This window comes from Nerophis lumbriciformis, linkage group LG15 (genome assembly GCF_033978685.3).
Source record: "Nerophis lumbriciformis linkage group LG15, RoL_Nlum_v2.1, whole genome shotgun sequence".
NCBI classification, from domain to species: domain Eukaryota; kingdom Metazoa; phylum Chordata; class Actinopteri; order Syngnathiformes; family Syngnathidae; genus Nerophis; species Nerophis lumbriciformis.
The window spans coordinates 35424285-35445239 of NC_084562.2; the positions used below are offsets into that span (position 1 = coordinate 35424285).

The 20955-nt window shown below is 41.7% G+C and overlaps 1 protein-coding gene across 4 annotated transcripts in view; it reads left to right on the plus strand.

Annotated features, from left to right (window-relative positions):
• The window catches only part of jph3a (junctophilin 3a), an 85162-nt gene extending 65989 nt beyond the window's left edge, over positions 1 to 19173 (plus strand). For 2 of the 4 annotated variants that reach the window (XM_061975135.2, XM_061975136.2), the window contains one exon: positions 2847 to 4646. In XM_061975135.2, coding sequence (XP_061831119.1) covers positions 2847 to 2927 — 81 coding nt within the window. In that variant the 3' untranslated portion in view covers positions 2928 to 4646. Of the gene's footprint in view, positions 1 to 2846; positions 4647 to 17979; positions 18969 to 19033 lie in introns of those variants that run through there. The other 2 variants (XR_009816813.1, XR_009816812.1) reach the window with 2 other exon arrangements.
• The last annotated feature ends 1782 nt before the right edge of the window (positions 19174 to 20955 follow it).

Consider the following 20955-nt stretch of genomic DNA (forward strand, 5'->3'; position numbering starts at 1 on the left):
ACAGTGGCGGAGAATAAACTATGAAAAAACAAAAAGACTATAAACATGGAACCAAAAACTTACTGTGACAAGGGACATGAAGCAGGATCATAGAGGAATGGACAGAGCATAAATGTGGTGCGGTATGGGGTGCGAGGTCGTCAGAAAGAAAAACTGAAAAACACTGAACTTAAATACTATGGACATGATTAGTGAAAGCAGGTGCGTGACTCAAAACGTGAAACAGGTGCGTGACGTGACAGGTGAAAACTAATGGTTGCTATGGTGACCAGACAAGGGAGTGAAAAGACAGAAACTAAACAAAAACATGACTTAAAACAAAAGCCTGATCACACAGACATGACAGGCCCTTAGTATACAAAACATTCCTGCAATATTTTGGTGATTCAGCATTTATGTCACTTATTTACTATGTTAAATATTGATCCGAAATAGGAGGAAAACATTAACGTTAAGTCAGCAGAAGGTTTAGGAGGGAATTTTTTATGACCGTGTCAATTGCTCGTTCGTTTTCTCGCCAGAGGTTTGGAACGTACCTGCCTGTAAATAGTGGGATCTACTCTACTGTGCTCTTTTTCAAATCCTTTTTTATCAATCTTTCTATTGCCATTCTTTATTCAAAAACATATTCTCTGAGTTTGTCAACGACAACAAAAAATATCAGTACAGTAATGATAAATGATTAGATTTATATAGCGTTTTTTCTAGATGTTTTACAGTGAGAATTGAGAAGCCGTGATTCATTCACGACAGTCACATAATAATGATAGTAAGCTACATTTGTAGCCACAGCTGGCCTGGGGTAGACTGTCGGAAACGTGGCTGCCAATTTGCATCTACAGCCCCTCCGACCACTACCAAACCTTCATTCACATTCATACACCAGTATGAGTGGCACTAAGAGCAAGGTGAGTGACGTGTTTTGCCCAAAGACACAACAGCAGTGACTAGGATGGTGAAAGCTGGGTTAATTCCAAGCACCCTTCAGTTTCTGGACAGATGCTCCACCATCTGAGCCACGCTGCATCCGCACCATTAATAGGGGTTACGTTCCAAGACCTCTCATCGATGCCAAAAAACACAAGTAACTTAGATGATATGTTTTTTGTGTAGAAAAAAGTGTCTATTTTGGGGGAAAATTTTAGATAATGAAAAACATTTTCAATGCAGAATTGTGAATGTGTGGATTCCCCTGTGTTACAATATTAACGATGTAACAATATGAACACAAATATTAGTGACAAAAAGTATAAAAAAAATAACTGGCGAATATTGACGTCATTAGACCAGTATCAATACGGTAGATATCAATCAATCAATCAATCTTTATTTATATAGCCCTAAATCACAAGTGTCTCAAAGGGCTGCACAAGCCACAACGACATCCTCGGTACAAAGCCCACATACGGGCAAGGAAAAACTCACCCCAGTGGGACGTCGATGTGAATGACTATGAGAAACCTTGGAGAGGACCGCATATGTGGGTAACCCCCCCCCCCTCTAGGGGAGACCGAAAGCAATGGATGTCGAGTGGGTCTGACATAATATTGTGAGAGTCCAGTCCATAGTGGATCCAACATAATAGTAAGAGTCCAGTCCATAGTGGGGCCAGCAGGACACCATCCCGAGCGGAGACGGGTCAGCAGCGCAGAGATGTTCCCAGCCGATGCACAGGCGAGCGGTCCACCCCGGGTCCCGACTCTGGACAGCCAGCACTTCATCCATGGCCACCGGACCTGTGCCCCCCCCCCCTCAAGGAAAAGGGGAGCAGAGGAGAAAAGAAAAGAAACGGCAGATCAACTGGTCTAACAGGGGGGCTATTTAAAGGCTAGAGTATACAAATGAGTTTTAAGATGGGACTTATATGCTTCTACTGAGGTAGCATCTCTAATTGTTACCGGGAGGGCATTCCATAGTACTGGAGCCCGAATAGAAAACGCTCTATAGCCCGCAGACTTTTTTTGGGCTCTGGGAATCACTAATAAGCCGGAGTTCTTTGAACGCAGATTTCTTGCCGGGACATATGGTACAATGCAATCGACAAGATAGGACGGAGCTAGACCGTGTAGTATTTTATACGTAAGTAGTAAAACCTTAAAGTCACATCTTAAGTGCACAGGAAGCCAGTGCAGGTGAGCCAGTATAGGCGTAATATGATCAAACTTTCTTGTTCTTGTCAAAAGTCTAGCAGCCGCATTTTGTACCAACTGTAATTTTTTAATGCTAGACATAGGGAGACCCGAAAATAATACGTTACAGTAGTCGAGACGAGACGTAACGAACGCATGAATAATGATCTCAGCGTCGCTAGTGGATAAAATAGAACGAATTTTAGCGATATTACGGAGATGAAAGAAGGCCGTTTTAGTAACACTCTTAATGTGTGATTCAAACGAGAGAGTTGGGTCGAAGATAATACCCAGATTCTTTACTGATTCGCCTTGTGTAATTGTTTGGTTGTCAAATGTTAAGGTGGTATTATTAAATAAATGTCGGTGTTTAGCAGGACCGATAATCAGCATTTCCGTTTTCTTGGCGTTGAGTTGCAAGAAGTTAGCGGACATCCATTGTTTAATTTCATTAAGACACGCCTCCAGCTGACTACAATCCGGCGTGTTGGTCAGCTTTAGGGGCATGTAGAGTTGGGTGTCATCAGCATAACAATGAAAGCTAACACCGTATTTGCGTATGATGTCGCCTAGCGGCAGCATGTAAATATATATAGATATACCATAGTACCCTTAGTATCCCCTATTTGGTTCTAACCACCCAATCCTGAACTTAATGCAAACATTCCTCGTAGAACGTGTGCAATATTGACTAATTGCTTCTTCCTGTTCTTTCAGGGCTCCAGCTCCATTCTGGTGGTTATGGTCATCTTACTCAATATTGGAGTAGCAATTCTTTTCATTCATTTCTTTATTTAAGCTTATACAGGTATGATCAACAAAGACTTGTTGATTACTGCAGTATATTATATTCTGACTTACCAAGATGGATGTTCTGCTTTTTTTCGACTGGAGCCCACAGCCTGAATGACGGTTACAGCAGTGAAGAGGCTCATCGAGTTCCTGCGTGACCGATGCTCCTTTCATATGTGTATTTTTTTTGCTTACAACCATGAAAAAGGTGATTGAATAACACAGAAAGTGAAGGCTTTACACTACCGAGGCGTGTTTGGACACACGTGCATGGGTGTCCATTGCATACTGTTACATTGACTGGCACAGGCAGTTTTGGCCAGTTTTTTTGTCAAAAATACAAAACCCATGCTTCCTAATTATCATGAAAAACATGCTAACCAAGAGCACGAAAATCAGCCTCCTTCCTGTATTGCACATACAAACCAACCTTTTGTCTTTTCACCATTTCATATCTTGTTCACCTCATTCACCAGTTTCCTACTGTCTGTTGTCACTATGCGATACATCCAGAACTATGCTGCAAGAGTAGATTCCTTTAAAGGGCTCGGCCATTATGTTTTTTTATTTATACAAACCTATTTGCAACTTTTGCATGAGGCTGCGTGAAGCATTAAATAAAATGCATTGTCAATCCCTTTAACATCACCATTCTGTCTGCATTCGTTTGGATTCCAGTCCGAGTGATCACTTTGTGTACTTGTGTAACCCTGCGCGGTCCAGCCCCGCACACACCAGGACTCAAACCTATGACCACACGCCAACCTCTGTCTGAGAGTCAAGCACGCGAGCCAATAGGCTGAAAATCTCAAGTGTTCAACTCGGGTTGCTAACTCCCTGAAAAATGAACGAGGGACACCTTGTTGGCAGGGCCAGCCAACCAGTTCGTCTTCACTCCTAACGGTGGGATTTATTTTTGCATTTTTTTAAATATGTTTCAAACCGTTTTTTTTGGTTTGGAGTAATATGAATACAAAGGGGAACATATTTAATTTTTCAGTGCAAAATAACAACATTAATAGAGTAAATCAAATAGCTGTCTTTTGGCGTTTTCCTGTTCAAGTCGCCACAGCGAGACAATCGCATGATTAAATTAATTTTTATTCTGGAAACTTTTGCTGACACATTTGTACCTGCGCTCTTTGCGTCTGAAGGCAGACGCTTGTACTGTTAAACTGCCAGAGATGAACACAAGTTGACAAATTCTGTTACAGTGGTACTTCGGCTTACTGATTTAATTGGTTCTGTGATGGAGTTTGTAACCCAAAATGCTCAAATTTCAAATCAATGTTTATCATTGAAATTAAAGAAATTTCTATTCTGGGCCCTACTAGAACCCCACAATTTAAACATGAAGCATACATTTTTTGCCCAACCAGTCTACATGTGCTTTGTGGACTTGGAGAAGGCATTCGACCGTGTCCCTCGGGAAGTCCTGTGGGGAGTGCTCAGAGAGTATGGGGTTTCGGACTGTCTGATTGTGGCGGTCCGCTCCCTGTATGATCAGTGTCAGAGCTTGGTTCGCATTGCCGGCAGTAAGTCGGACACGTTTCCGGTGAGGGTTGGACTCCGCCAAGGCTGCCCTTTGTCACCGATTCTGTTCATAACTTTTATGGACAGAATTTCTAGGCGCAGTCAAGGCGTTGAGGGGATCCGGTTTGGTGGCTGCAGGATTAGGTCTCTGCTTTTTGCAGATGATTTGGTCCTGATGGCTTCATCTGGCCAGGATCTTCAGCTCTCACTGGATCGGTTCGCAGCTGAGTGTGAAGCGACTGGGATGAGAATCAGCACCTCCAAGTCCGAGTCCATGGTTCTCGCCCGGAAAAGGGTGGAGTGCCATCTCCGGGTTGGGGAGGAGATCTTGCCCCAAGTGGAGGAGTTCAAGTACCTCGGAGTCTTGTTCACGAGTGAGGGAAGAGTGGATCGTGAGATCGACAGGCGGATCGGTGCGGCGTCTTCAGTAATGCGGACGATGTATCGATCCGTTGTGGTGAAGAAGGAGCTTAGCCGGAAGGCAAAGCTCTCAATTTACCGGTCGATCTACGTTCCCATCCTCACCTATGGTCATGAGCTTTGGGTTATGACCGAAAGGACAAGATCACGGGTACAAGCGGCCGAAATGAGTTTCCTCCGCCGGGTGGCGGGGCTCTCCCTTAGAGATAGGGTGAGAAGCTCTGTCATCCGGGGGGAGCTCAAAGTAAAGCCGCTGCTCCTCCACATCGAGAGGAGCCAGATGAGGTGGTTCGGGCATCTGGTCAGGATGCCACCCGAGCGCCTCCCTAAGGAGGTGTTTAGGGCATGTCCGACCGGTAGGAGGCCACGAGGAAGACCCAGGACACGTTGGGAAGACTATGTCTCCCGGCTGGCCTGGGAACGCCTCGGGATCCCCCGGGAGGAGCTGGACGAAGTGGCTGGGGAGAGGGAAGTCTGGGCTTCCCTGCTTAGGCTGCTGCCCCCGCGACCCGACCTCGGATAAGCGGAAGAAGATGGATGGATGGATGGATGGCATACATTTTATTAAGAAAAACTAACTTCTAGATAGCGAATACTGTATCAAAAACAATACAATAAACAAAAAAAACATACTATAGCAGTATTGGAGCATTGGAGAGAGGACCTCTACGGTATCACCTGCAAGCTCAAACCCATCGTCTTCAGCTTTTCCATATTTGTATGGATAAATATACGCCATTTAGACATTACTTTAACACCCTTGGCTGGCGTCATTGACTCATTGTGCTTCAGTATGGTGCAGAGACTCAGTGCTATGCCAAGCTGACTAAACTCACACGGCACACCTCAATCACAATTGTTCAAAGGATATCATCCGCTTTTTTTTCTCAGCAGGGTCCTTCAATGCTTGCTAACTATTAGCAATTATAATTTGGTAGGATTTTAGGGGGCTCACTGTGACATTCGTTACCTCAACTAGCGGTGGGGAGGCTCCAAACCCAAATTTTTGCTCGAAAACCTAAAGCATAACAATTAGCCAAGAGACAGCTTGTATAGCAAAACCTTGTGAGCTGTGGCACTCGTAAGCCAAAGTCCAACTGCATTTTATTCTCTCATTGGCGACAGAGCAGGGAATACGTTTTCCTCAAAATTTCCTATAAAGTGCCCTGTCATTCATTAATTCCATTGACAATTTAGACTCCTTTTAATTCTCACGGTAATATGCAACAAAATGTGTCCCTTTTACATGTACTTTTTTTTCTAAATACGTGACAGTTGCGTTTTTCTAGGCAGGATTGACAACCCTACTTACGACCCCACCGACTAGGATAGCCGGCATCTGCAACACTTGTTTGACATCCCACATTACATCAACCACATGTTTGGATCTGGCAAACCTAGCATCCTGTTTGATTCATGAACATTTTGTAAGTCAACAACATGTTTCAAGATTTATACTCAAGGAAATTCCTGAATTCAAAAGACAATTTTATGTCAGCACTCCTTGCACATGGACACACATTCGCATGGCGACTCAACATATGACACATTTATCTGCTGACATGCTGAGGGGAATTCAGAATGTCACTTTGTATAGCCTCTAGACTGTTATGTTATATGACCACTAATTATACTATAATACATGTATGTGTCATTACTATTATTCCAGTTTGACACTTTTTTGAGCGAGTCAGAGAGAATTCAGAGTATTTGTTATTAATTCACTAAATTCACCAAAATTGGCAGGCTAAGACCTCCACTCCTCACACACTCCCTCCTCAACAAGGAATGGCATGCACTGTTTTGACTCTCTGTCCAAGTCGTCCAATGGGCCGTTCAAAAAGGGAGAGTGGGGTTAATTACCGCCGCGTCATTACCAGATAGGCCAGAGGAGATTTGTCCGCATGGTTGTTCCGCTCAATCTGGTGTCGGTTTGTTCTCTTTTGTCTGTTTTGTTCAGTAACACAAGTCTACGCGAGACATGGAGAGCAGTGATAAAATAAACGCTCGCTTGTAACTCTCAGAGATGAAATGAATTTATGAATAATATGAAAAGAAACTCTCTACTATTGTATGTTTTATACTTCGCACCCAGTGGCATCATCATGTTGTGACATCATTGCATGCCCGAGCATGCTCTTTCTTACGCTTTGGTTTATGAGGTTGTTTCCAAGTTACCGTGGAGAAAATAATAAAATTGTTTGAAATATTAAGCATGTGTGATTATTGCTTGTTTAAACTTAACAATCATGCTGCAAAGTTTCTGCATTTGACCAGAACCATACCATTGTTGTGTGTAAGTTAGGTTTTTTTTGGCCTGTTTTACCGATACAGACACTGATATGAATGACTTTGATTTGTAATTTGTTGATCAAGATTATATTCACAATAAATCAAAGGTTAAAGATTTTATGCAAAAATAATAAGAAATAAGAAATAACAGTACTGTATACATACATCCATCCATCCATCCATCTTCTTCCGCTTATCCGAGGTCGGGTCGCGGGGGCAGCAGCCTAAGCAGGGAAGCCCAGACTTCCCTCTCCCCAGCCACTTCGTCCAGCTCCTCCCTGGGGATCCCGAGGCGTTCCCAGGCCAGCCGGGAGACATAGTCTTCCCAGCGTGTCCTGGGTCTTCCCCGTGGCCTCCTACCGGTCGGACGTGCCCTAAACACCTCCCGAGAGAGGCGATCGGGTGGCATCCTGACCAGATGCCCGAACCACCTCATCTGGCTCCTCTCTGAGCTGCCACCTTACCGTGGTAGAGGAGTTTGCGTGTCCCAATGATCCTAGGAGCTATGTTGTCCGGGGGCTTTATGCCCCCTGGTAGGGTCTCCCAAGACAAACTGGTCCTAGGTGAGGGATCAGACAAAGAGCAGCTCGAAGACCTCCATGACGAATAAAAATAAAGGACCCAGATTTCCCTCGCCCGGACGCGGGTCACCGGGGCCCCCCTCTGGAGCCAGGCCCGGAGGTGGGGCACGATGGCGAGCGCCTGGTGGCCGGGCCTGTCCCCATGGGGCCCGGCCGGGCACAGCCCGAAGAGGCAACGTGGGTCCCCCTTCCAATGGGCTCACCACCCATAGCAGGGGCCATAGAGGTCGGGTGCATTGTGAGCTGGGCGGCAGCCGACGGCAGGGCACTTGGCGGTCCGATCCTCGGCTACAGAAGCTAGCTCTTGGGACGTGGAACGTCACCTCGCTGGGGGGGAAGGAGCCTGAGCTAGTGCGCGAGGTTGAGAAGTTCCGGCTAGATATAGTCGGACTCACTTCGACGCACAGCAAGGGCTCTGGAACCAGTATACATACATACAGTATACATTGTATACATACAATGCCGTGTAAATACATCAACAAAGTCATTTCAAGTATTTATTTATTTATTTATTATAGTTGTCCCTCGTTCATGGGGTTTAATTGGCACGGGACATGACCGCAAATAACTCAAAGTAGGATTATTATCAATCAGTCATATATTTTAGTGAGAACATAAAATATCATCAATCAATCAATCTTTATTTATATAGCCCTAAATCACAAGTGTCTCAAAGGGCTGCACAAGCCACAACGACATCCTCGGTACAAAGCCCACATACGGGCAAGGAAAAACTCACCCCAGTGGGACGTCGATGTGAATGACTATGAGAAACCTTGGAGAGGACCGCATATGTGGGTAACCCCCCCCCCCTCTAGGGGAGACCGAAAGCAATGGATGTCGAGTGGGTCTGACATAATATTGTGAGAGTCCAGTCCATAGTGGATCCAACATAATAGTAAGAGTCCAGTCCATAGTGGGGCCAGCAGGACACCATCCCGAGCGGAGACGGGTCAGCAGCGTAGAGATGTTCCCAGCCGATGCACAGGCGAGCGGTCCACCCCGGGTCCCGACTCTGGACAGCCAGCACTTCATCCATGGCCACCGGACCTGTGCCCCCCCCCCCTCAAGGAAAAGGGGAGCAGAGGAGAAAAGAAAAGAAACGGCAGATCAACTGGTCTAACAGGGGGGCTATTTAAAGGCTAGAGTATACAAATGAGTTTTAAGATGGGACTTAAATGCTTCTACTGAGGTAGCATCTCTAATTGTTACCGGGAGGGCATTCCATAGTACTGGAGCCCGAATAGAAAACGCTCTATAGCCCGCAGACTTTTTTTGGGCTCTGGGAATCACTAATAAGCCGGAGTTCTTTGAACGCAGATTTCTTGCCGGGACATATGGTACAATGCAATCGACAAGATAGGACGGAGCTAGACCGTGTAGTATTTTATACGTAAGTAGTAAAACCTTAAAGTCACATCTTAAGTGCACAGGAAGCCAGTGCAGGTGAGCCAGTATAGGCGTAATATGATCAAACTTTCTTGTTCTTGTCAAAAGTCTAGCAGCCGCATTTTGTACCAACTGTAATTTTTTAATGCTAGACATAGGGAGACCCGAAAATAATACGTTACAGTAGTCGAGACGAGACGTAACGAACGCATGAATAATGATCTCAGCGTCGCTAGTGGATAAAATAGAACGAATTTTAGCGATATTACGGAGATGAAAGAAGGCCGTTTTAGTAACACTCTTAATGTGTGACTCAAACGAGAGAGTTGGGTGGAAGATAATACCCAGATTCTTTACTGATTCGCCTTGTGTAATTGTTTGGTTGTCAAATGTTAAGGTGGTATTATTAAATAAATGTCGGTGTTTAGCAGGACCGATAATCAGCATTTCCGTTTTCTTGGCGTTGAGTTGCAAGAAGTTAGCGGACATCCATTGTTTAATTTCATTAAGACACGCCTCCAGCGTGTCTTAATGACACGCTGGAGTACATGTAAATATCTGTTTACGAGCTCCTAAATACATTTTTAAAACATTATTGGAGCCTTTTAAACATGAAATTGGTTGTATTTACCTGACAACACGTCTAGCTCATTAAATATGCGGGACTCAAGGTGGTGGTCAAGCGAGTGTCTGTTGTCACGGTGTTATAGGTGGCATTTTGCCTTTCTCGAAGAAAAATGCCCGATGCATGCATTGTTTTAGGCTGTTGGAACCGTTCAAATTGCAAAAAGGATACAAGTTTCTTCAGAGTTCCTCAAGACGTAATCAAGAAGGGCGAAAGAGCATAGGACGACGAGAAACGTACACATTTGTAGTGATCACTTTGTTAAAGGTGTACAGGTAAAAGCCAGTAAATTAGAATATTTCGAAAAACTTGATTTATTTCAGTAATTGCATTCAAAAGGTGTAACTTGTACATTATATTTATTCATTGCACACAGACTGATGCATTCAAATGTTTATTTCATTTAATTTTGATGATTTGAAGTGGCAACAAATGAAAATCCAAAATTCCGTGTGTCACAAAATTAGAATATTACTTAAGGCTAATACAAAAAAGGGATTTTTAGAAATGTTGGCCAACTGAAAAGTATGAAAAAGAAAAATATGAGCATGTACAATACTCAATACTTGGTTGGAGCTCCTTTTGCCTCAATTGCTGCGTTAATGCGGCTTGGCATGGAGTCGATGAGTTTCTGGCACTGCTCAGGTGTTATGAGAGCCCAGGTAGCTCTGATAGTGGCTTTCAACTCTTCTGCGTTTTTGGGTCTGGCATTCTGCATCTTCCTTTTCACAATACCCCACAGATTTTCTATGGGGCTAAGGTCAGGGGAGTTGGCGGGCCAATTTAGAACAGAAATACCATGGTCCGTAAACCAGGCACGGGTAGATTTTGCGCTGTGTGCAGGCGCCAAGTCCTGTTGGAACTTGAAATCTCCATCTCCATAGAGCAGGTCAGCAGCAGGAAGCATGAAGTGCTCTAAAACTTGCTGGTAGACGGCTGCGTTGACCCTGGATCTCAGGAAACAGAGTGGACCGACACCAGCAGATGACATGGCACCCCAAACCATCACCCAACCATGCAAATGTTGCATTTCCTTTGGAAATCGAGGTCCCAGAGTCTGGAGGAAGACAGGAGAGGCACAGGATCCACGTTGCCTGAAGTCTAGTGTAAAGTTTCCACCATCAGTGATGGTTTGGGGTGCCATGTCATCTGCTGGTGTCGGTCCACTCTGTTTCCTGAGATCCAGGGTCAACGCAGCCGTCTACCAGCAAGTTTTAGAGCACTTCATGCTTCCTGCTGCTGACCTGCTCTATGGAGATGGAGATTTCAAGTTCCAACAGGACTTGGCGCCTGCACACAGCGCAAAATCTACCCGTGCCTGGTTTACGGACCATGGTATTTCTGTTCTAAATTGGCCCGCCAACTCCCCTGACCTTAGCCCCATAGAAAATCTGTGGGGTATTGTGAAAAGGAAGATGCAGAATGCCAGACCCAAAAACGCAGAAGAGTTGAAGGCCACTATCAGAGCAACCTGGGCTCTCATAACACCTGAGCAGTGCCAGAAACTCATCGACTCCATGCCACGCCGCATTAACGCAGTAATTGAGGCAAAAGGAGCTCCAACCAAGTATTGAGTATTGTACATGCTCATATTTTTCATTTTCATACTTTTCAGTTGGCCAACATTTCTAAAAATCCCTTTTTTGTATTAGCCTTAAGTAATATTCTAATTTTGTGACACACGGAATTTTGGATTTTCATTTGTTGCCACTTCAAATCATCAAAATTAAATGAAATAAACATTTGAATGCATCAGTCTGTGTGCAATGAATAAATATAATGTACAAGTTACACCTTTTGATTGCAATTACTGAAATAAATCAAGTTTTTCAAAATATTCTAATTTACTGGCTTTTACCTGTATTTGATATACCTTTAACGTTTAGCATTTCCCATTTAAGTAGTATCTTTATATTATTTCTGCTTTATCTTGTTGCAGAGTTCCTAAAACGCATTTTTGCAACAAATGTTCTGCAAACCACCAACTCGGCTAGTCTAAATATAAGAAAGCAAATATGAGCAAAACCTAAAAGATTTAAGCTTTTACCAAAGGCAGCAATCATAAATGAAGCTTACAGCACATACTCTACATATTGTCGAGATATATAGGTGTATTTTGAAAAAGAAAAAAAATGGGAAAACCACACGTACTCGTAACAACGCATGCATCAACAACAACAAGGGAGCATGGCCCAAACTTGCAGTTACAGTGAGTTGTAATGATTTATCCATCTTCTTTTACAACCAGCCTGGTCTTCAGTGGTCTCTATGATTATTTTCATAAATGGTTGACATAATGCCAAACTGAAAAACAGTGAATCAAGGCTATCAAGTGCTACTCGCAGTTTTGTGTACAAGGACGCGTCTTTGCAAGACACAAAGTTAGATCATGAAATGCAACCATACCCGAGTAAAAAGTTTTGATAGCAATTTCCTTGACCCAGCCATGCACAAATAAGTTGTAGACCTCCAAGCTTTTCCAAGTTTTCATCTGTTTTGTTGTGTGGAATGACATCTGGAGCACCAGTTAGTTCGACATGTCTGGGAACGCGACGGATAATCCTTGAGATCACTCAACAAATCCTTTTTTGATAAAGTATACATTATATTAATATATATTTTATTATATTGCAGAGTTAGCTTTTTTGTTCGTATCTGCTCTTAATGGTAAGATCTAGGCCCCTTACGTACCCAAATACTTCACACTCTCTTTGCTACACAGTAGCCATGCTGGTTGAGTGGCCCACCACCGCTAAAATTCCCAGAAAAAGTCACCTGAAGAAATACAACCTAATACACCCAAATATTTTCTATTTTACATGTCTATTTTTATTAGGGTCGCAGGCGTACACCTGAGCCTATTCCAGTTGACTTCAGGCAAGAGGCTGGGCACTCCCTCGACTGGTCACCAGCCCATCGCAGACAAACAATTAATATACTCACATTCATACCAATAGACAGTTTTTAGATTATTTTTTCTTTCTACTGACATGCACATTTTTGGAAAGTGAAGGCCTTTACAAACAACACTGGTCTTGACATTTTCGATGGTGTCCGAAGGCTCAACCTCGAGGGTAATGGTCTCTGACCACAAAACTTTCCTCCACAAGGTCTTATCTTTGTCCATGTAATGTCAGATGAAACAAAAATTGAGCTGTTTGGCCACAATACCCAGCATTATGTTTGAAAGAGAAATTGTGAGGCCTTTAATCCCAGAAACACCAGGCCTACTGTCAAGCATGGTCGTGGTAGTATTATGCTCTGGGCCTGTTGTGCTACCAATTGAACTGGTGCTTTACAGAGAGTAAATGGGACAATGAAAAAGGAGGATTACTTTCAAATTGTTCAGGACAACCTAAAATCATCAGCCCGGAGGTTGGGTCTTGGGCGCAGTTGGGTGTTCCAACAGGACATGACCCCATACACACGTGGTAAAGGAATGGCTAAATCAGGCTAGAATTAAGGTTTTATAATGGCCTTCCCAAAGTCCTGACATAAACATGTGGACAATGCTGAAGAAACAAGTCCATGTCAGAAAACCAACAAATTTCGCTGAACTGCACCAATTTTGTCAAGAGGAGTGGTCAGAAATTCCACCAGAAGCTTGCCAGAAGCTTGTGGATGGCTACCAAAAGTGCCTTATTTCAGTGAAACATTGCTGTATGTATACTTTTGACCCAGCAATTTTGGTCACATTTTCAGTAGAGCCATAATAAATTCATAAAAGAACCAAACTTTATGAATGTTTTTTGTGACTAACAAGTAGGTGATCCAATCACTCTATCACAAACAAATAAGAGTTGTAGAAATGATTGGAAATTCAAGACAGCCATGACATTATGTTCTTTACAAGTGTATGTAAACTTTTGGCCATGACTGTATATATGTATATATATGTATATATATATATATATATATATAAAGCAAATTTTGCATTTCCTTTGGAAATCGAGGTCCCAGAGTCTGGAGGAAGACAGGAGAGGCACAGGATCCACGTTGCCTGAAGTCTAGTGTAAAGTTTCCACCATCAGTGATGGTTTGGGGTGCCATGTCATCTGCTGGTGTCGGTCCACTCTGTTTCCTGAGATCCAGGGTCAACGCAGCCGTCTACCAGCAAGTTTTAGAGCACTTCATGCTTCCTGCTGCTGACCTGCTCTATGGAGATGGAGATTTCAAGTTCCAACAGGACTTGGCGCCTGCACACAGCGCAAAATCTATCCGTGCCTGGTTTACGGACCATGGTATTTCTGTTCTAAATTGGCCCGCCAACTCCCCTGACCTTAGCCCCATAGAAAATCTGTGGGGTATTGTGAAAAGGAAGATGCAGAATGCCAGACCCAAAAACGCAGAAGAGTTGAAGGCCACTATCAGAGCAACCTGGGCTCTCATAACACCTGAGCAGTGCCAGAAACTCATCGACTCCATGCCACGCCGCATTAACGCAGTAATTGAGGCACAAGGAGCTCCAACCAAGTATTGAGTATTGTACATGCTCATATTTTTCATTTTCATACTTTTCAGTTGGCCAACATTTCTAAAAATCCCTTTTTTGTATTAGCCTTAAGTAATATTCTAATTTTGTGACACACGGAATTTTGGATTTTCATTTGTTGCCACTTCAAATCATCAAAATTAAATGAAATAAACATTTGAATGCATCAGTCTGTGTGCAATGAATAAATATAATGTACAAGTTACACCTTTTGAATGCAATTACTGAAATAAATCAAGTTTTTCAAAATATTCTAATTTACTGGCTTTTACCTGTATATATATATATATATACAGCATATATTTATATATATATATATATACATATATATATATATATATGAAAGACTTAATATGTATTTATATATATATCTAAGAAAACCCAGACACCATCTTTGTAGTCATTTTTCTCCTGCGTGGACTTCCGTCTTCCTTTACAATGAGTGAAGCTGCACGAAACCTTGTGTCTGCAATTGTAAATAATTTAGTTTTTAAGTTTTGTGTTTCTTGTAGAATCCATATAAAGTAATATACATTAGCTTATTGTTAAAATAATGAAAAAAACATCATTAAATATATTTGTTTTATTGTATTGTTACATTAACAGCTGTTGTATTGTTATAGGATGGCTTGTTAAACATTTCATAAGATTTTCAGAGGGAGGAAAAACCAAGACATTTAATATAAAATGTAAAATGAATAAATACATTAAAAAAAAAAACATGGTTAAAAGCCATCGTCCCGGAGAGCATTTCATTTCGTCCCGTGCATTTGTTTTACCGTCCCCGGGACGACGGGACTACGTTACTCTCAAGCCCTGAAAGGTACATTTTATTGTTTGCATTATTTGTTTCAGCATTGAAATTTGAAGATGGTCCCTCAGCTCTTTGACAGCTTTGGCTCTTTTTCAGATCAGCAGACGATCTCTAAGTCTTTCTTATTTACGTGTATATAAACGTTTCTCATTTCTATTCAGACTTCCATATATATTTAATTTTCTTAACGACTTGCCATAATATACATGTATATATAAATATATTATATATAAGCCAAATTATCCCGATCCAGATATTACTTTAATTCAAGTAATTAAGTAATATTTCCAGGGCTTGAATTTACAACCATTTTAGTCACATATGTGCCCAATATGTAATCTGTGCAACTTCAAAATATTTGGGAACAAACAATTATTGTATCGTGAGCGAAAGTCGTAGCATTAGCCTCTATGTTGTGAAGTAATAACATAGAGGCTAATGCCATGACTTTCATTGTGTTTCAGTGTATCTTAAAGGATCATGCAAGTAATTGTTTCTTCTTGATGCGGTAAACAAAATGTCACTGTGCAAACCCATGTTTGTTGTCGTACTGAACACAGATTGAAAATAAACCGACTGAAATAATAATAACAATGAATAATGTCTAAGTCTTTGTTAGCCGTTTGTGAGGTTTTGTGCTCGTGCGCTACGTTCGCTCACATCCTGTACATCTCCTGGGGGCTAAGCCCCCCCAGTCCTTAAAAGCTAGTGACGCCCCTGGTCCCACCCATCGGATGCTCAGCGTCTCTGGAAGTGTATGGAAAGTGGTATTTTTCAGAGGTGTGGACTCGAGTCACATGACTTGGACTCGAGTCAGACTCGAGTCATGAATTTGATGACTTTAGACTCGACTTGACAAAATGTAAAAAGACTTGCAACTCGACTTAGACTTTAACATCAATGACTTGTGACTTCACTTGGACTTGAGCCTTTTGAATTGACATGACTTGACATGACTTGCTACTTTCCCCAAAACCCAAAGATGAAAAAGTTATTCGGGAGCGCTCCGTATTTTTCATTGTGTACTTGTCTATCAGCGTTGCGTGTGTCAGCTGGTGTGCTCTTCAGTACAACAGCCAATCAAATTAGATCTACTTTGTTTTCATCACACAGCATTCATCCAATCAAATTGCAGGACAACCAACGAAGAAGACATGTCCAAACCACACGCCAGTGAACAAAAAATGATACCTAAAATAATTTTGTTTGGGTATAATAATTACGAGGTGGTCAACACAAAACGGTTTGCAGTATGCAACACATGCGGTTCGAAAATGACTGATGGAGAGGCAACAACTTCCAACTTCGTCCGGCATTTGAAGTTGCACAAAGAACGGTAAGTTTTGAATGTAAGATAACGTTTATTGGCTAAGTAACGTGACTTTTATTTGCTGTGTAGTTAAATCAGTGAGGCTGTAAACTCACTGCTAACGTTATAACGTTATTGCAAACACGGGAATCTGTTGCAGTTCACTACCTTATTCATACTTTTTGTTCAGTGATTTTTTTCAAGCAGGGTTACGTTAGTCAATATATCACACGTAACGTTAGACGGCGGTCAGCAGCACCGCGTATTTTAGCCACCTAAAAAAAGACAAAAATAGTAAAATAAAGGTAAAATAAATACTACGCCCCCATCGTGCACAAATGACTGACAGACTCTTGGCTAATTTGGTCTTTTGCAAATGCAATGCAGCATAGGGCCCTGACATATAAAAAGTACAACTTTTTTGTTATGTTCACGTATATGTCATGTTTTTTCAATGTTAACACTTTTGTACAAATAAGTACATTTGCACTTTATTTTTTAATGTGTTTGTTCTGTAAAGGAATGAGTTAATGTTTAAAATGACTGGTTAATAGTGCTATTATAAAGTGCAATGTCAGCACAATTTTCTTTCCTGCAATTTAAAATGCACTTGTTTTAATAAATAAATACAGCGTTTGAAAAGCATACACAATCTGTGTTAATATATTAGTCTGTGGTTAAAAGGACTTGAAAGGACTCGAAACTCAAAATGCAGGACTTAGGACTTGACTTGAGACTTTCCAGTCTTGACTTTGGACTTGACTCGGGGCTTGCCTGTCTTGACTCGGGACTTGACTCGGACTTGAGGGCAAAGACTTGAGACTTACTTGTGACTTGCAAAACAATGACTTGGTCCCACCTCTGGTATTTTTTTATTTATTTTTTTTGTCATAAAAAAATACAATCATGCGTGCTTACAGACTGTATCCCTGCAGACTGTATTGATCTATATTGATATATAATGTAGGAACCAGTAATATTAATAACAGAAAGAAACAACCTGTCACCGCCTGCTGCCATCTTGTGGTTTGTGTTCAGTTTGCCTTTGTTGGTGCAGCAGACCTGGCTCTTATTGTTTGTCTTCTTCCTAGAGTTCCTGTGTTTCCCTGTGGGCGGAGTTGTGAGACGTGCACAGCTGTGTCCAATCAGCCTTACACTATTTAAGCAGCACCTCTTCAGCTGGATGGCACTCGGCAATTCCACTCCTCGACTCCTGTTGTGTGAAGATTCCTATGCTCCGTGTATTTATGCTTCTTACCTTCTTGGCTATTTCCAGTGCCATCCAGCTTGGTATGTACTATGTTAGTTTGCACGTCTTGCAACTGCGACCCAAGTTTAGTTAGCTTTGTATATTAGCTTTTGTTCTTTTTGTCACGGTGCTCTTTTTCGCACCGTCGCTTTTTGTTACATTCTATTTTTGGATTATTGTTGTGAGTGCCTTTTTGTTTAGTAAAGTTCTGCAGCCCCTTCCCATCCCCTCCCGTCCATGGTCGCACATCGCTCTGGACTTTGTCACAGGTCTACCCATCTCCAGGGGCTTTTCTGTCATCCTCACTATAGTAGACAGGTTCTCTAAATTCACACACTTTGTTCCCCTCCGCAGACTCCCCTACTCCCTGGAGACCGCCAAGCTTCTGGTTACCCATGTGGTTCGACTTCACGGGATCCCCATGGATGTAGTGTCAGACAGAGGTCCTCAATTTTTATCCGCTACATGGAGATCCTTCTGCAACTTGTTAGGGGCCACTCTCAGCATGTCATCAGGGTACCACCCACAATCTAATGGACAGTCGGAAAGAGCCAACCAGGACTTAGGGGCGGCTCTGAGATGTGTTTGTCACCAGCATCCATCACTGTGGTCCACCTATCTCCCATGGGTGGAGTATGCCCGTAACACCCTCATCTGTTCATCTACTGGCCTGTCTCCTTTTCATGTGGTGCATGGTTTCCAACCTCCCATCTTCTCCTCTCAAGAGGTTGAGTCCACTGTCCCCTCCGTGACTACCTTCCTGCACCGTGTGTGGCGTGATACCCGTGCCGCCTTGTCTCGCACGGCCAGTCGGAACCAGATCATGGCATATCGCAGACCAGCTCCCAACTACAAACCCGGCCAGAAGGTTTGGCTATCATCTAAAGACATTACACTGCCAGGAGAGTCTAAGAAACTGGCACCTAGGTTCATCGGACCATACGAGGTGAAGCAGATGATCACTCCCGTCACAGCTCGACTCAAGGTACCCAAGTCTTTTAAGTCTTATCCGGTCTACCATGTCTCCCGCCTAAAGCCCGTTGAGTCGAGCGACCTTAGCCCTCCACCAGTGTCTCCCCCAGCTCCTCAGCAGGTGGAGGGTCATCCAGCCTATACGGTCAACACCATTCTGGACGCCAGGAAGCGGGGCAGGGGGGTGCAATTTCTGATCGACTGGAAGGGTTACCCGCCAGAGGATCGTTCTTGGATTTCACGTTCCCTTATTATTGATAAATCACTAATTTCTGATTTTTATCATAGATTTCCCGGAAAACCAGGAGGTCCGCCAGGTGGCGTCCGTTTGATTAGGGGGGAATACTGTCACCGCCTGCTGCCATCTTGTGGTTTGTGTTTAGTTTGCCTTTGTTGGTGCAGCAGACCTGGCTCATATTGTTTGTCATCTTCCTAGAGTTCCTGTGTTTCCCTGTGGGCGGAGTTGTGAGACGTGCACAGCTGTGTCCAATCAGCCTTACACTATTTAAGCAGCACCTCTTCAGCTGGATGGCACTCGGCAATTCCACTCCTCGACTCCTGTTGTGTGAAGATTCCTATGCTCCGTGTATTTATGCTTCTTACCTTCTTGGCTTTTTCCAGTGCCATCCAGCTTGGTATGTACTATGTTAGTTTGCATGTCTTGCAACTCCGACCCAAGTTTAGTTAGCTTTGTATTAGTGATGGGTTGATGAGGCGTCATGAAGCGTTTCGACACATTGCAAAACTGTATTGATACTGTGTCGATACTGTGTCACTAAATACTGACATCTGCTGGACATTAAAAATCCCTACAGGCAACCTATGGACCGACTCAACTGACACTGATTTGATGCCCTAGTACAGGGGTCACCAACCTTTTTGAAACCAAAAACTACTTCTTGGGTACTGATTAATGCGAAGGGCTACCAGTTTGATACACACTTAAATAAATAAATATATTGTCATTTGTAAGTTACACGTAAGTGTGATTTAAACAAGAATAGCTAAATAAATAAATTTATATATATAAAAAAAATGGGTATTTCTGTCTATTTTTTTCCTTTTACAGAAGGTTTTTTGTAGAGAATAAATGATGAAAAAAACACTTAATTGAACGGTTTAAAAGAGGAGAAAACAAGAAAAAATGTAAAATAAAATTTTGAAACATAGTTTATCTTCAATTTCGACTCTTTATAATTCAAAATTCAACCGACAAAAAGAAGAGAAAAACTAGCTTATTTGAATCTTTTTGAAAAAATTAAAAAAATACTTTGTGGAACATCATTAGTAATTTTTCCTGATTAAGATACATTTTAGAATTTTGATGACATGTTTTAAATTGGTTAAAATCCAATCTGCACTTTGTTAGAATATTTAACAAATGGGACCAATCTATATTTCTAACAAAGACAAATCACTATTTCTTCTAGATTTTCCAGAACAAAAATGTTAAAAGAAATTCAAAATACTTTGAAATAAGATTTAAATTTGATTCTACAGATTTTCTAGATTTGCCAGAATAATTTTTTTGAATTTTAATCATAGTAAGTTTGAAGAAATATTTCACAAATATTCTTCGTCGAAAAAACAGAAGCTAAAATATTTATTCTTTACAATAAAAAATAAAAAAATTACTTGAACATTGATTTAAATTGTCAGGAAAGAAGAGGAAGAAATTTAAAAGGTAAAAAGGTATTTGTTTAAAAATCCTAAAATCATTTTTAAGGTTGTATTTTTTCTCTAAAATTGTATTTCTAAAAGTAATAAGAAGCAAAGTAAAAAATAAATGAATTTATTTAAACAAGTGAAGACCCATCCATCCATCCATCCATTTCCTACCGCTTATTCCAAGTGAAGACCAAGTCTTTAAAATATTTTCTTGGATTTTCAAATTCTATTTGAGTTTTGTCTCTTTTAGAATTAAAAATGTCGAGCAAAGCGAGACCAGCTTGCTAGTAAATAAATACAATTTAAAAAATAGAGGCAGCTCACTGGTAAGTGTTGCTATTTGAGCTATTTTTAGAACAGGCAAGCGGGCAACTCATCTGGTCCTTACGGGCTACCTGGTGCCCGCGGGCACCGCGTTGGTGACCCCTGCCCTAGTATATACAATAATTCATTTAAATAAAAATATATTTTTATCTTTTTTAGATACAGTCAATAAATAATGTGAACATGTATCATAACATGGAAATCTAAGAGAACGTGTTGTGGATGATTGTGGACTGGGAATTTTTTAAATTTTATTTTTTTACACATTTTTATTAAAATATAAATAAATAAAAGTTTTTCCGACGTATTACATTTTAGACGATTTCTCTTCTTAGTTATTATTTCTCCGGCTGTAGAGAAGACACG